General features: G+C 45.3%; 1 protein-coding gene across 3 annotated transcripts in view; it reads left to right on the forward strand.

The window, feature by feature from the left end:
• Nucleotides 1-599: 599 nt before the first annotated feature.
• The window catches only part of rassf5 (Ras association domain family member 5), a 34,082-nt gene continuing 18,097 nt past the window's right edge, over nt 600-16,584 (forward strand). The window contains exon 1 of one of the 3 annotated variants that reach the window (XM_049580643.1): nt 600-1,559. In XM_049580643.1, the coding sequence (XP_049436600.1) occupies nt 716-1,559 (844 nt within the window). In that variant the 5' untranslated portion in view covers nt 600-715. Of the gene's footprint in view, nt 1,560-7,299; nt 7,328-7,613; nt 8,731-16,584 lie in introns of those variants that run through there. The other 2 variants (XM_049580668.1, XM_049580652.1) reach the window with 2 other exon arrangements.

The raw sequence follows: 16,584 nt of genomic DNA on the forward strand, positions 1-16,584 counted from the left end.
ATGTTTCAGCTTTATTGCCCAGTGTAAAACAGTTGTAAGAAAGGTAATCAAATGTAATAAGTTACTGATAATCAAAATAGTTATATTAGCCTCATAATTACAGTTTTTAACATGGTAACTAGTAATCTGTATCGATTACATTTCCAAATTAACCTCCTCTTCATACTGTAGCTGATCTTCTACTCTCAAATCAGGTACTTTGTATTAGAGACACTGCTTTTTAATGTTTTGAAAAGCTTGGCATTTAATGAGAGGCATTTTAAATGGGAAACATATATCCTTATTATTTTTGTCCTCCAGATTCTTCTTTTGAGATTCTTGAGTACTTTCTGTAGTCTGTCTTTGATATAAGTGATTTCAGAAGATAATTACTGATACATTTAGAGTAGACTAAAGGCCAAGTAGCAATATGATAAAAGAGCTAACAAAATACAATGAGTTATCAGGAAGTTAAGTGTTGTTATCCGTTGAATTAGTGGTTAATAATTCATCTAGTAATGCCAAATAGAGCCTGCAGTGTGAGGGATTAGTGCGCGCGCCTGTCGCTTTAAAGGGAGCGCGCTCGTGGCATTTTAAAGCTGTCAGATCTCTTGCGTCACTACTACACGCTTGTCGCGGGCGTGAGTTGAGTTTACATTCAGGGCACGGAGTGAAAACACGCACTAGTACACACGCCTAACAGCCAAACACACACGCACTGCAGGGGAGCGGAATAATGGCGTCTGTGAGTGTGGTGGGGCAGCACCCGGGTCCGCACAGGCTGGACTCGGAACCGCTGCTCTTCAAACTGCCCGGCGGCGGGAAGAAAATCACCGTGCTGAGGAAGTCGTCCTGGGAGAAGATGTTCAGGAGAAGCTCGGGGAGCGGAGGGGACTGTGGGTCGGTCACTACTGAAGCGGAGTCGGGGATTCATCCCGTGTCTTCGGGACCAGCCGGAGAAACGGCGGTGAGAGGAGGAGTGATGCCCGGTGAAGGATGCGGAGCTCCCGCCGCCCCTGCTGCGCCACGTAGCCCGGACCGGGGCAGAGCGGAGGGCAGCGCGGACTGCGACAGACGCACCGCAGCCGGGTCTCAAGAAAGTGAAACCGGGCACATCAACAGTGACTGTAACAGCAACATCGACTGTGACTCAAACCGGAACACAGGTGGTCGGAGGGGGACTTCGCACAAGAAGTCGGGCATCAATGTCATGCCAAGCGGAGCCATCACAAATGGACACAAAGGAGCGCACCGGGACCGGGACCGGGACGCGCCGCGCGGGAGACGGAACAGCCGGACCGGTGACGGCGGACAACAGAGCATCTCGTCCCCCGTGCCATCACAGGGGGACAGCGGTGGTCTCCCGCTGGAGCGGCTCACACAGGGCAGGACTGGCGTGGTCAAGCTGGCCCGCACCGAGCCAGCCCGCAGGGAGGCCTGGTCCATCTTTCCCCAGGGGCTGGACCCTCGGGTGAGGACCGAGAGGGGTGAAGGGCACCGGTTCGAGTCCAGTCCTTGTGCGCCGGACTGGTGTGACGCCTGTAGCTGTCAGATCACTGCGCAGGCACTCAAGTGTCAAAGTAAGTGTGTAGAGTCCTTTAAATCATGTGTTCACGTGTTCATCCGTCTTGAGATTGTGTGTGTGTGTATGTCCAGTGGAAATAAGACACTGTTTAATATTGTTTGAATCCAGAACATGCACTGTACACACTTCTTACAGTTACAGTGCTCTTTTGAGACCCACAGAAAAGAGTGAATAGAGGAGGCTCTGACTTACTGACCTCAATCTTGTTTCTGGTACAGTAATGGGTTATTTTATGGAGGGCACATGTATCAGGGTGCTAAACTCTTCCATGCTGGTGTCTGTGTGTTTGTACACACACTCAAATCGTGTGCATGTTCCTGTGTGACTGAGCCAGAATGACATGGGAAGGACATTTCCAAGCATTTTGCTCCATAGACACAGCCAAAAGCCTTCCATGGGAAGCCCATTATCTTGTCCTTCCAGCTTCTCCTCCCAGAGTTCTCACTCTGGGATTTGCAGCCTGGCTCAAAGAGCGAGGGGAAAGATAGGAGAATAGCGGTGCGTTGGTGAAATCCTAGACACAGAATGTAAATGTGTGTAAAGCTCACTATTAATTGTGAGTGTGTGTGAACCCATGTGTTTTAGATTGATTAGGATGTCAGAACAACGTCTTTGCTCCAGCAGGCGCACAGATGTAATAGGAACACTGGCTGTATATTTGAGTGCCTATTTAAAGGCTATTTAAAACTTTTACCTGGCTGTACTGACTGCATGTACTGTACTGCTGAGACTCAGGCTCAGATGACATCACTCCCACCTGCACAGCCCTGGGACACAGACAGTTTGGGCCAAGCCAATTTGACCTGGCAGTGTGTGTGTACATGTGTTTAATCTGGCACGAGTATACGCACACACCCGCACCTTTTGCTGGGAGCTCAACCTGAAGTTTTTGTGTGTGTGCTGGCTTTTCCATGCACATACTGTACATGCATGCATGCATGCTGTGTCTATGTGTGTGTGTGTGTGTGTGTGTGTGCATGCGGCTGCTGACTTGGCATTGTGTCAGCAGCACTCTGTCACAGGGAGGCTACGGCTGCAGAACAATGTGAGATAAAGCAACTGAAGAGAGGAAAGAAGTGAAGGAAGGAGGGACAGATAAAGGACGGATGGGCTGAAACAGAGCAACAGAGGCAAGGAGAAATGGAACAAGAAAGGGAAATAATCACATGTAGCTGGAAACAGGGATGACAGACATAGTGGAACGAGTCAGAGGAGAGGTGGAGGGGGGCAGGGTGATAGGAATGAGGAGAGACGGAGTGTTAGAACAAGAGCTATGGGGAGGAAAGGAAGCCAATGCGAGTGAGGGATAGGGGAAAAGAGCGAGAGTTTGTCCAGCACTGCAGAGCTGTCTGATTTAGTGTGCTATCAGCAAGAGCTCAGTGGAGCGAGAGCAGAGATTACTGTTCACACACACACACATACACACATACCCAGAGAAACACACACAGTCATGAGTTTCTTTACAACCCCAAGAACTTTTTGTCTCCGCCGGTCTCTTTATGGATCGAGCTAATTAGCTCCAGTTTTCTGCTGCCAGCAGCTGCCCTCTACATCAAACTGCCTTTTCCACTCCCTTTTCTCGGAAAACATCAGAGGTGAGTGCGGTACGCCGTGCAGTCACGGGGGGGTCACCAGGACATTTATGACAAGCAACACAGATTTAGGCATTTCAGGGTATTTTGTGGGGAGAGACGCAACCAAAACGGCCAAAATAGAAGCAGCACACACACGCACACACACGCACCCGTGCTCTTCTTTCAACTACACCCAGCAAATAACAGGGAGTGAGAGACGGAGGCCTTGCAACCATAAACAACCATCATTCTGTCTCTTTGTCTCGCTGCATGCCTCGCTCCCTCTGTCTGTCTTTAATTTATCACCCTCTCTGTATCTGCGCTGGCTTTGTTGCATATGAATCTTATAGAAACAGCTATGCAGCTCTTTTTCCCCTGGGACACTGGAGTGCTTGCAGGGAGCGTTGTGATGTGGCCTTGCCCTTCAGTGGAATCTGTCAATCCAGCCAGAGCTCCCAGTCTCTGAGTCTGCTGCTGTGTTGTTGTGTGATCCTCTGAATTTATTCCTACTGCTGGCTCTCCTCCGATCTTCTTTTAATATATCTTCATTGCCTCTCATGGGAGTCAGATGGGAGTTTGATTTGTGGTATGGCCATGCTATAAACAACCCCCCACCACTATGCGTAAATACACTACACACATAAAGATGAGGGCCATATGTGGCATCAGGCCTTAATGGGGTATAAAATAATGAAGCATATGACCAACATGTCAGATAAGTGACAGTCTAGACACCTATGAGCTCGATATGTCTGCTGCACTGACACTAATCATCACTAGTCAAACACTTTATTGTCACACACACAGGAAAACACACACACACACACACACACACACACACACACACACACACACACACTATGATGCATACACAGAAAGAATGATGACTACTATTATAGAGTCCAAAAAGTCCAAAGTGTTACAGTTATATAAATCTGTACAGTAGATTTGGGTTGTGTCCTGTCTGTGGCTGTTGTTTATCAGTCTTGTGATTTGATTTGTCATGTTGTGACGTTGGTCAGGGCAGGCAGGAAGGAGGCAGGGAGTCAGGGCGGGCACTGGCAGCCTCCTTAATCCCAGCTCTGCAGTGTCTCCTGCTTGGGATTATGTCTCAGGGATGGAGAGGTTGGGATTACAGATGGCAGACAGAGTCAGACGTCAGATTAATATTTAATTAAAGCTTTCAGGGAACCATGCTGTTGTGGCACAAGTGTGTTAACACTCCCAGTTTTCTCCTCAATCTCTGTTAAACAACATGACATGCACCTTTTACTGTATATACACAACTGCCATTTAAACCTAATGGAGGTGGCACAAACTGCACGTGGTTTATGACACACAGTAAAGTGGTTATAAGCAGATACAGTACGATAACATTTTTAAGTGTTAATGCAAAGTAACATCTATAAACAGATTTAAACCCACCTGGATGATTTCTACATGTACATAAACAGTTAATAAGTATCTCATAATCAGGGTTGGAAATGAGCTTTTTTCATTTTTCATCCACCCGCCACTGTTACTGGTGGATTCTACCAACCAGTCAGTAGAGCACCATTGTTTTTTATGCACATCTAGCATTTAGCATATTTCACCAGTATTTGGCTGGTGGCTGGTGCTACTTTCCAGCTGTGCTTATAACACACTGCTAGGATTTGTTCATGTGCAGTCAAATACACTTAAACATGAAGACATATGTTATAGGCCTACTGCGCTGTCAAGCTGGCTGTTGATAAGGGAGTTATGAGTGCTTCATAGCAGGATTTTTAAATTGTTGATGACAAACACCTATAAGATGTGTTGCAAACCATTAACCACACATTTATTTATAAATGATAAACAGGATTTTAAAATGAAGTGTTAACCATTAAACTCATTAAGAGAACTCCTTACACATGCACTATTAATTAGGGCTGCAATTAATGAGTGCTTTTGTTTTTGAATAATCAATCTCTTTTGCATTTAGATTAGATTAATTGTTTAGGCTATAAAATGTCAAAAATGAGTGAATTTTTCTATCCTCTAGTTGTTCATTGTGTGTGACCAAAACACATTAACTATGATATAAAACAAAGAAAAGCAGCAAATCCTCACATTTAAGAGGCTGGAATCAGAGAATCTTTGGCATTTGTTTGCTGAATGATTTAAGCGATTATTAAAATACTGTAGCTGTTGATAAATTTTTTGTTGCCTACTAATCAATTAATCAACCAGTTATTTAGTCCTGAAGACAACCAACAACTAAGTACTCCAGAGATTGTTCAAAGAGGTCATGTTTGCGTGGATGTGTGTGGACTTGAGTCATATGACTTGGACTCGAGTCACGAATTTGATGACTTTAGACTCGACTTGACAAAATCAAAAAAGGCTTGCAACGCGACTTGGACTTAAACACCAGTGACTCATGTTTTAACTTGAAGCCTTTTGATTTGAAAATACTACTAAAATGCTACCATCCCCCAAGCACAAAGATTAAAAAGTGTCTTATTAAAAAAGTGTGCTACAAATTAATTAAATTCCCTTCTTATCCTGATTCAACTTACATTAAGTCGACACTTAATTCCCCAGATGATCCACTTTGTTTGAACCAGTCAGACAGCATCCACTCAAGTTGTTATGTTACTGAGTGCCAGTTGGAAAAAAAGTATGTGAAAGATCATTTAGTTTGCGTACAAAAAAATTGCAGTATGCATTATGTGCAGGTTGAAAATTAGAGATAGAGACACAATAACTTCCAACTTCGTTCCACATTTGAAGTTGCACAAAAAAATGCTAACTCGAGGCTAATATTAACATAGTTAGTGAGCTAACTGTGGTTCTGGTATCTGGCTTTATGCTATGAAAGTGCAATGTCAGCACTACTTTTTTATTATTAAGTTTAGTCGCACTTGTTTTATCTAATTTGTTTCAACAAAAATACATTTTTAAAAGCATTCCTGAGTTTTGTTTTTGTGATGTATTATTACTCTGCTGTTAAATGGCATTGCATTTGATGAGGAGCACATTGATGACTTCTTTAGGACTCAAAACTTAAAGCTTAAGACTTGGACTTGTCTTTGGATCATCTGTCCTGACTTGGGACTTGAGTGAGACTTGCATGCAACTTGGCCCCCACCTAGGATTTGTACCCCTCTCAACTCCTCTGTGTACTATGGTTTGTTTTCCATCTTGCAAGTCAGCAGGACATCTCCTTGGGTCAGAGCACTGTACGACGAGGTGAACGCTCCCAAGATCAGAGCTCCTCCAAAAACGATTTCACAACAAGCGAAAGCATTTGTGAAATATTTGTCCTTAAATATTTGCAAGCAGAGCAGAGGTCGTTGTTGTAGTGCATCCACAGCAGCAGATGTGGGGTCGCGTGCTGGTCACTGCAGAGACAGGGAGGAATACTCGCTTTGACACATGGCTGCCCGGAAGCCCCACACACACACCCAAACACATGTGCCATAGAGCTTCACAGTAACCCTCCCAGTGTGTTCTTTATGCCCCGTGGCATTCCTCTCTCCAGAGGATGTACCTTTCCCTGAAACTCTTCCTTATTTTACCTCTTGCCCCGGTCTGCACAATACAGACCTTGTCTTGGGAGCCCTGTCAGCCGTTTCACATTGGTGCTCTCAAAGCTCCATTCACAGTTGAAGAAGAAAACATAGGAGGAAGGTTGTGTTAAATGGCTCATAACCCTCTTGTCCCGACATACCACCGCTGCCGCTTTGCCAGGCGTGCGATGAATATAGTTTTAACTAGACTTCAGCCAAAACATTCCTTCAGGGCTCAACAAACAGAATCTGAATACAGGGCTGCATTGAATATTGAAGAATCGCACTTGATCTACACGGCATTTTCCTTCAGTGTCAGTAAGTTTTTGTTCCGTTTTTTTTTTTAGAAACAGAGTGCACACAGTGAGAGTCTTCGCCCACTGGCTCTCTGCTTATCGTTACTTGACCTTGATTTTAAAAAAAATGGGCATGCAGATAAGGGTTTTGTTTTTGCAGAGAGACCTGCGTGGTGTTTTGTGCTCTCCTCTTTGTGTACCGCTCCTCAGCTGTATGTATGGCAGAACAGTGGGGATTTTCAACCAGGCTATATTTAGGTCGCCCTTGGTGGATAGTGATAGGAGGACTGCAGAGGAAGAGGTGGTGAGGGCAAACAGGGCAGGACAAAGACATTCTTAAGCGCATGTTTGCTGAAGGTAATTTGGGATTTTTCTTTTAAACACATAACGTCATTCTCTGTGCTGCAGTGAGAAAAGGTTACATCAGAGCGTAACCTTCTTATGGCATTGCTCGTGATTATGTCATATGCCCGAGAGTGAAACTGGGGAGCACATCCTTTTCCTCCAAACTCTCCAATTTCAGAAGTAGGGCAGGAGAACTCCCAGTAGCTCTCTCTCTCTTCTTCTTTTTCACAGTGCATATTAATAACCGACGGACTGTGCATCACCTCAGCCCACACATGCAAGCACCCCTACACACTCACTTGAGGTGATGCATGTCCTTCTCGCTGACAAGATATGTTACTGTTGTGGGGTTAGACAGGATGGCTGACTCACTTCCCCTCAACCAGGCTGTAGGGTTTCACACCAAGGCGACAGAAAAGGGGGAGAAGACAGGCGGCATCGTCGGTATCCACCTCTGCAGTGGTCTGTGTGACGTTTGTGCTCTATTGTATGGATAGCCCACCCTGTTCCCTACTTCTGAATGAAGTGTGCACAGTCAAGCACTGAGGGAACAAAAAGGAGAAAGGCTCCTGTTGCTGGAAAGAGAGGAGAGAGGGGAATAGAGACACCAGGATTGTGTGGGGGTCTCTGTCTCTTTAAGCTGGCTGTTTGTTACTGCAGAGTGTGTGGGTGCTGCAGTGGAGACAGAGAGAGAGGGAGAGAGAAAAAGAGGGGAGAGAGGATGAGGGAGCATTGATGACAGCGAGACGTTAGAGAGGAACAAGTAGTACAGCAGCGATCCAGGGCTCATGTCCACACACTGAGGTGTGAGGGAGACTGGGCAGGTGCAGACCACAGGAGAAAAGTGGGAGGCAAGTAGAGAGGTGAGAGTATTAGGGAGCGTGTGAGGAGTACAGGTGGAGGGGTGGCAGAGCGAGTGGAGAGGGGGCTGTTTATTCGGAGCGTGGCACCGGTGGCAGAGTGGCTGCGCTGGGATGGCAGAGGGGGGAACTGGGGGGGCTGGCGCTGGGGCAGCCCTCAGAGGGACAGGAGCGGCCGGGGGCAGGACAGGAGGGCCAGCGAGGGTTACGCGCACAGCACGGTGCCTGCCGGATGGTGCCACCATGCTCCGTCCATGGCACAGATAGCACCTCTCGTCCCGGGGCAGAAGGACGTGAAGGAGGAGGCTCGGGTGGGGGTCAGGCCAGGGGGAGTTGAAGGTGTCAGGGTGGGCAGAACGTTGCTCGGCCAGGTGTCACTGCATCTAGAGGAGGTGACGGGGGATTCGGAAGGGGAGGCTGGCAGCGCCTGCTTCGGACAGGTGTCACGGCGGCTGGGGCGGCTGCTGAAGAGGCTGCCCAAGTCTCGCTCCTGGAGCGACAGCCTGCGGATCCTCCGGAGATCATCCTCGAACGGATCTCTGCTCACCACCTCAGGTATGGAGAGGAGAGTGGAGTGTGCACAGGTGGTACAAACTGGGAATTGAGACTTAGAAGTTATACACTTCATCCCGATCAGTTTGGTGGTGATAGGGGTTAGTATATTGGAAAAAGGGGAAAGATGATGAGTAGACAGGTTGAGCCGGGCTGGCCTCAAAGGCCGGCTGTGGGCCAAAATATTTGGGTATTGTGTGCATCAGTCTGCCTATCTGTGAACTGCAATGCCCTCAAGCCCTGTTACTCTTTGTCTATACCCCCCCTCCTCTCTATCGGCTGATCTATCCCCCTCGCTTTTGTGAAAGAGCACATAATGTCCATGTGTGTGTAAGATCGTGTGTGAGCAGGCTGCAGATCGGTTGTAAACGGCAGAACAGTCCAGTAAACAGGTCGGATGAAAGCATTCGGCTCTACTGTTTATTCTTGCTCCAGACACACAAACAGAAAACCTGCACAGCTTCAATCTGTCGAGAAAATTCTACATAAATGGATTAAAATATTGACTTTCATATTTGTAGGAGGAATTTGAGATAAGGGTGAGCCTGCTGAAGGCTGCAAGGTATCGATTTTTCCCCATGTTTTCTCCAAATACAGGACCGGTAATGCAGTTTTTTTCGGGGGTGATGAATACGTAATGTAACATTAGCACAAGTGTGGCTGGGGTAAAAAAAAAAAAAAAAAAAAGTAGCGAGGAGCAAAATGGCTGGGTGCTGCAGAATTATTGATTCATTCACAGCAAGAGACTGACAGCTGAGTAAAAGGACGCTACTTCAGCTCTTCTGTGTGTTTGTGTGTATGTGTGTCCTCCTGTGTGAGCCTGATAGGACCCTGACCAAACATGACTCAGGCAGCTGCTCATCAAGAACTCACCATTCCACCTGAGTGACGTCATGCTGCAGCCTCAAAAGCTTCAAAAACAGCATCAACAGCCGGAGCTACCGCAGACAGATGATGGATATTTTTAGATGGTGTTCCCTGTGAGGAAACCTAGTTAATCCTAACTGGCCCAAATCGGATTCCTCACTTCCTCTTTCACTGCTTCTTCTATATCTATTATTATAATTGTCTATAAGTCATAGTCTTTGATGATGCTGTGTGGAAAATTCTCAGATTCTCTAAATACAGTAACATGGTGACTGTGGTCTCATAGTTGGAGAGGGTAAGGTATTTTAGGGGAATACTGGTGAGGGGTTTTATGTGTTCAGGGCCAAGGTTAAACCATTGTTATTCACACGACTACGTCTTTCTCTCAGAGGATGCATTTGACAGTACTTGCCACTATGGCTGGTCAATATTTCAGTCTTGCTGTAGCCTATATAAAGTGTTGGGGAATTGTATTGTGATGACATGATTGTATCGGGCTATCATTTTACACAAAACAAATTAAAGGGGCACTCCATCGATTTTACACTATCAGTTTACTGGCCATAAAGAGACAAGTAAGACTTAGCCTGTGAAAACTGTTGTGTAATGTCTGCTGTGGTTTTGGGGGAAGCTTTCTAAAGTCTGAGAAAATAACCCAGATGATGTCATCATCTCAACTTGGGTTTAGAGACTAAAATCCTTTAACAGTCTATGGTACAAACTTGGGCCATGGACTTTGATAGACGTGGTCATTTATTAGGCATGTAGGGTCAAATGAAAGAGAAGGGACCAGCAACGGACACGCCAGCACCTCATTACCCTCCCAATGTTGTGCCATGTGTCTGGCTCACCGCATGTCACTTCTCTCCCTTCTTTCTCTCTGGTGTTAGCTAATAGCTCAGTGGCCGTGCGCTGCAGTGAATGTATGATAAGAATATTGCCATAGTGGCTAGCTAATGCCTCAGTCTGCCTCTGATTGGCTTACCCTGACATTCTTACCCTAACCCTAACCAGTCTCACTCCTCTTGCTTAAACCTAACCAATACAACCCACAAAGGTAATCAAAACTAGCTAACTGACTCTTCACGAAGTCATGCCCCCGAGTGCAGACTTCCTTCATTTTCTGTCTGGTTTTGTGGATTTGGAGCTAAATGTTGTGCCTGAGGCACATCATGTATTAATGATACTCGTTACCTGGAGAGGTTGGAATAAGATATACGTTTCTTCTCTCTTCCAAAACCAAAATCAAACCCTGAAAAGTGTAGGGTTAGCAAGCTAGCTACTGAAGATATAGCCTACTGAATGTATACACATGCTGCTTTTGCTTTTTAATGATTATAACAGTGAATAAAGACCAACCCTGCTGTACAAGAACCAGTGAAGGGAAGCAGGGAAACTTTGCTGATATTCAACCAGCTGTGTGTCATCGCATTGTGCGCACATCAACGGTGTTTGACTTCACCCAGAGATCCCTGCCCGTCCAGCAGCGGAGGTCCGGGTGCAGACAGCGGCACGGGGGTGAAGCCAAACACCGTTCATCTGCACACACTGCGATGCCACACAGCTGGTTCAATATTGCAAAGTTTCCCTTTATATTCATTGTCTTGTGTGGCGATCAGCAGTGATGTGGTGGTTCACTTTTACACTGTGATCTGTAGCCTATAGTTCGGCTTTAGCTTCTAACTATTTTTGTCTTTTTAACCTGTTGTTGCTGCTGAGTCAGTTTGACATCCTGGATATATCCTTCAAAGACAGACTGTATCTGTCTGCTTCTCTCTGGAATCACTGCTTCATCTCCCCAAAAATATGATAATATTTCTTCAGGGAGTACAGTTAGTTACAGTGTGGTCTCCATGCTTACTGCAACAGCTTGTCGGACCATCACAAAGGGGCGGGGCTTGGCGAAAGGTCAAATAGAGGGAGAGCAGTGTGGGTCATGTGGCAGAGATGCTAGCAGAGGTGAGCTGTGTAAACTGAAGCCCAGTGCTAATGTTAGCTGAGATGCTAGCAGGTTGAGGGAGTTTGGGAAGGGCTGTGAGGAGTGGGAGGGTGGTGATGTGCAGTGAGGTCACTGCCAGATCGACTTAAAGCGAAATGATGCTATCAGATTGCATTATGGGAAATGTAGGATCCAGTGGTGTTTTTTTTTTTTTTTTTTGCTTGTTTCATACATGCTATATCTTTGTGTGTTAATGTCAATATCAGAAGTCTGCCAGATGTGAATGAGTTACAAGACCCATATTGCTGTTCTCAAGTAAAACATTTCTAGAAATTCCTCTGACGCCAAAACAAACCAACTTGTTTTTATCGTCTTTTGTTTTTGTCTTGTTTTTAGTCTTGATTATCTAATTGATCCTCAAAAGTTTTCATGAGCCCAATTCTCTGAACCATCAGAAGAGCACATAACTGGAATTATATCATGACTCACTAAAACACACAAACCCAGTATGGATTTAATCTTCAGCCACAGAAATATTCTCAAAAGGCAAAAAAAATACCACTTTAAGCATTTGGCTGCATCCAATTGCAGCTCATAATTCTTAAAAAAACAAAAACAAACCTGGTCCATGTCTTTTTTTGGTTAATTCAGGGGCATCTGTAGCCCGACAGATGGAGGAATTGAGGGAGGTGGAAGATAGAGATGCTGCGGTGATGGAGATAAAGAACGGCAGTATCAAATATGAAATTATTGTTTGTGCACAAATGCACACAGATGTCAAGAAGAAGTGGGGCAGATTTTATTTAGGTTAGGAGAGATTTGTTTGCACATGTCTGGTCATGGGGCAGCATATGGAGTGTGCATCCTGGGAGCTCACTGACTTAAAGTGTGTCTCAGTGAGAATATCAGAGAAAAGCACAATACTTTGATTAATAATGATAAACAGTGTGATGGGTAGCCTGTTGTGTGTGTGTGAGCCGCACAGTAGGAGAACATGGATAACTGCTCCAAATGAGCTATGATGGGATCAGACGGGCTAAAGCCCCCCAAAGCTGCTCTTAATTCCTCTGTAAGACCTGCACAGCTCCCTTTAGCTTCCTTACTGACCGTGTTAATATCCTCGCCCCTACATTTGAGCTAACTGACCCCCATTTATCCCTTCCCTCCTCACGCAGTCAAGGAGCCAATACAATATGTCCCTGCCAATGTCTGTATCTAGTACCATACAGACATCCTCCATGACCTGAGAAACAGTGCTAATCTGTGTCCTTACACGCCAGTGTCTGTCCCACACCCACTGTCTCCCAGAAAAAACAACCACCCACATCCCCTATCTTCCAAGAAGTTACAGGAGGTGATGCAGGAATGAGGAAGAATGAAGGGAGTGGAAAGATGACGAAAGATAGCTTTCAGAAGTCAAATACTCAGCACCCTCCACCACCAAGACAACCTGAATGTCCTGTTTTTAGAGCAGAATTGTCACCTAACACACCTCAATCGAAGCTCCTGTCTTCCCTCACAGCTATCGACCCAATGCAGCAGTTGAAGTTAACACAGCCACCACATATAGATCTTTACTGTACGTCTAAACTCCCTCATCTCTCTCCACCACACTGATGGAGCTTTCAGGCACTCTCTCTTTCTCCATCTCCATCTCTCTGCATCATCATCCAGCTCTGTCTGGAGGCGGTGTCGTTTTAAAAGCAGTCAGACAGGAATGATGGGACAAGAAACAAAGAGGGAGTCTGTGCACGCATCTCATGCCCCGCAGAAGCAGCGGAGGCCAGCCATGGCGACACACAACACCGCAGCCCTTCCTCTTGTTGAGACAATACACACAGACCCTAGACATGGTGGCTCTGTGCTGAAGGAACTGATGCTGATGAGTGTTTATGGCTCAACTTCATTACAGTCATCTTTTGGTGTCTCTGGTCGCTGCATGCAGGTGTGTTCACTATCATCAAAGTGTCTACAGTTTTATAAGAGCTCTATTTAACTAGGAAATGCCTCTGTGAGATGACGTTTCTTTTACTGGAGGGTCCTTGCAAAGTTACAAAACATATAATTCAGACCTCTGATAAAATATGTAGAAATATGAAGTGGAATAATGACAGACATGGTATATTAAAAGATCAACTAGACAAGTAGATTCGATTCCCTTTATATCATAAACGCTATTCAAAGAATCCGCTGAGACAGGTTATTGAAGTTTTATGTGACTGAAGCACTTTCCAGTCAAAGGGAGAAGAGAATAAGAATGCTCGTTTCCCCGGTTCAGTACAGACTTTGAGAATCAAAAGCAAATAAAAAAAGTAAAAGGTACTTTCCAGCCTTATCTGGAATATGACGTAAATATGGAAGTATGATGCATGTGTAGAATCCAGTGGCATGGGGCTCTTCTAACAAATCCTGTTGTGGCATTCCTAGAAGTGGACCCAGGAATCCAGCAGAGAGGAATCAGCTTCACTCTCTTTAATTTCAAGGAACTTCCCCATTTAATATTCTACGTAACCATGTACTTTCCACAGAAGAGCGAAAAGGGAAACCCCTACAGGTCCTAACATGAAGTCCAGCAGGGGGTTTTGTCTCTACCGCCACGCCAAAAAAAACAAAAAAAGAATCACACAAGAAAAATGGTTGTTTTTGCTGACTCCCCTTCTCTTGCTTTCTCTTTCCTTCTTTCCCTCACGATTCTCTGTGATTGTGCCTGTGTCAGCATGCCTGTATAACCTTCAGAGTCCTGCTGGGTCACTGGATCACTGCTGCAGTTTCTCACCCGGCTCATTAGCACTCACATATGCTTGGTACAGCATCTCAAGGAGGTGCACTGCGCACACATGCAAACAGCTAATATGCATACATACAAGAAAAAGTCAGAATCACTCAAGTTCCACATTAAGGTCAGAACCTTGTACTGTAACACCTGAACTAAACATAATCCTATAACTTAATTAAACTTATGTCCAGACCCTGGGATTTGTTTAAAAGAAGGTGTCCAATATGTTTTCACAAGGATGTCAGCAAAATATCTCACTTGTGTGGTCACAATATCATCACCTATTTTTTGTTTGTTTATCTAACGAGAGACAGTGTGTCTTATCAGTGTGGGAATAATCTGGATCCTAGGTGAACCTTGCTGACAGTGGTGTATCTCGCTGAAGGTGTGGACCAGGGAAACATTTCTGAGCGGTCCTCCCATTTTCCCTGTAGTTTGCCCGGCAGTAATTCCTGTCTTCTCGATCAGTTATCAGGACAAACACAGAGGGCAGGGTGCTCTGTAAGAAACCACCACCCAACACAAACACTGATTTCAGTGTTGAGAATAACAACAGATGAGGTTTAAAGGCATCCTGTGGAGTTTTTGACCACTGGTGGCACTGTGGAGCACTGTTTTTAAAAACAACATTGTGTGCACACAATGAAAAAAATACAGGATGTGTTTTAATAAGTAGCAGTACATGTAAACATAACTTTGTTGTGAGTTTACAAAAAACTCCACAGGGCATCTTCTAAAGGGGCTCCATGCAAAATTCAGAGCATATAAGTTGTCTGCACATGGTTCTCAACATGGAGGTGGCCGAGCCAGCGGCTAGCAGCTAATGGAGCTACCCTAATAAATAGCTCTCACAACAGAGACAGTGCTGACAGAGCTAACGGTATTAACCAGGGAGAAACCAGAGGGTGAACGCTATGCTTCTGTGATGACACTTTCCCGATATTAGCGTAACCACTACAATAAACCCGCCAGTAGGATACACTCTCGCTAACATGCGCATGCGTCTGGACTATCTTACCACAGCAAACCACAGAGAAGCTCGGATAACAACACACATACTCAGGACGCCATTTTCCTCTATGTACTCACATAACAGTGGTTTGCTGCTATATTAATGCTCTAAATGTCGCCTACAGAACCTTTAAGGAAAAGCTGGAAATATGCCAAATATGAAACTTCTACTAGCAGCTAGCTCTCTTAGCTTAGCACTAAGACTGGCAACAGTTAGCCTGGCTAGGTCCATCCAAAGGCAACTAAATCAACCTACCAGCACACTGCAACGTTCAGCCGTAGTGCTTTCCATTCATTGACTTGACAAAAGTTAGATTAGTTCACTTGACAAAAATAACAGCAGCCGATACAGCGGAAATGATGCAGCTGTCTTAGCGGAAACATGTCGGCACCACCGTGTGCATATAGCCTATTGGTGTTAGCTTTTTAGGGGGTATGTAAGTGGATTTGATAAAGCTAGGCTAGCTCTTTCCCTGTGTTTCCAGTCTTTGTGCTAAGCTAGGTTAGCCAGCTGCTGGTAGCTTCATATGTACAGTAGAGACATGAGAGTGGTATTGATCCTCTCTTATAACTCTCTGTTTCACGAAAAATATCATATTTCTTTTCGGTATAAAGGAGTATATTAGTAGAGGGTAGATGGAGTATATAAAGGAAGGCAGAACAGGAAAGGAGTTTCTCTCTTCCTCTCCCCTGTGTGCTTCCTTTCTTCCTCTCTTTCTGCAGTGACCTCTAAACTGTCATGAGCAGAGGATCCCTTATCTGAACTCTCCTCTTTCCTCATCACATCGCTCCTGTCAGCGAGGCATCGCAGCCCTTCCCTCTTATTCTCTCCCTCTCTGCCAACCTGTCTCTGTCACACGCACACACACTTAGGTCCATCTCCCTCTCTTAATGCACTGACCTTTAAACTGTCACGAGCAAAGTATCCTCTATCTGAACTTTCCTCTTTGTTAGACATGTCCCTCCTGTCAGTAATCCCTGTCCTGCCTCCCTTCACTCTCTCCTCTTTGGCCCTGCTTTAATACTCAGGCCTACTATTTTCCACGCCAGTGCAAAATACATGGAGCATTTACAGCTAATTAATACCAAATACATAAAAACCTCCACACGCAGCCTTCCACCAGTGACCTCCTCTCTTTCTACAGTGGTCATCAAAAGGCTTGTTGCCATGGTTACAGAGCTGATGCTGAGTGTGAGACACACAGCGGTGTCCCTATCTTAGCAGGATACAGACAGAGACACTAATATCAGTAGACAGAAAAAA

Source organism: Epinephelus fuscoguttatus, linkage group LG1 (assembly GCF_011397635.1).
Source record: "Epinephelus fuscoguttatus linkage group LG1, E.fuscoguttatus.final_Chr_v1".
NCBI lineage: Eukaryota > Metazoa > Chordata > Actinopteri > Perciformes > Serranidae > Epinephelus > Epinephelus fuscoguttatus.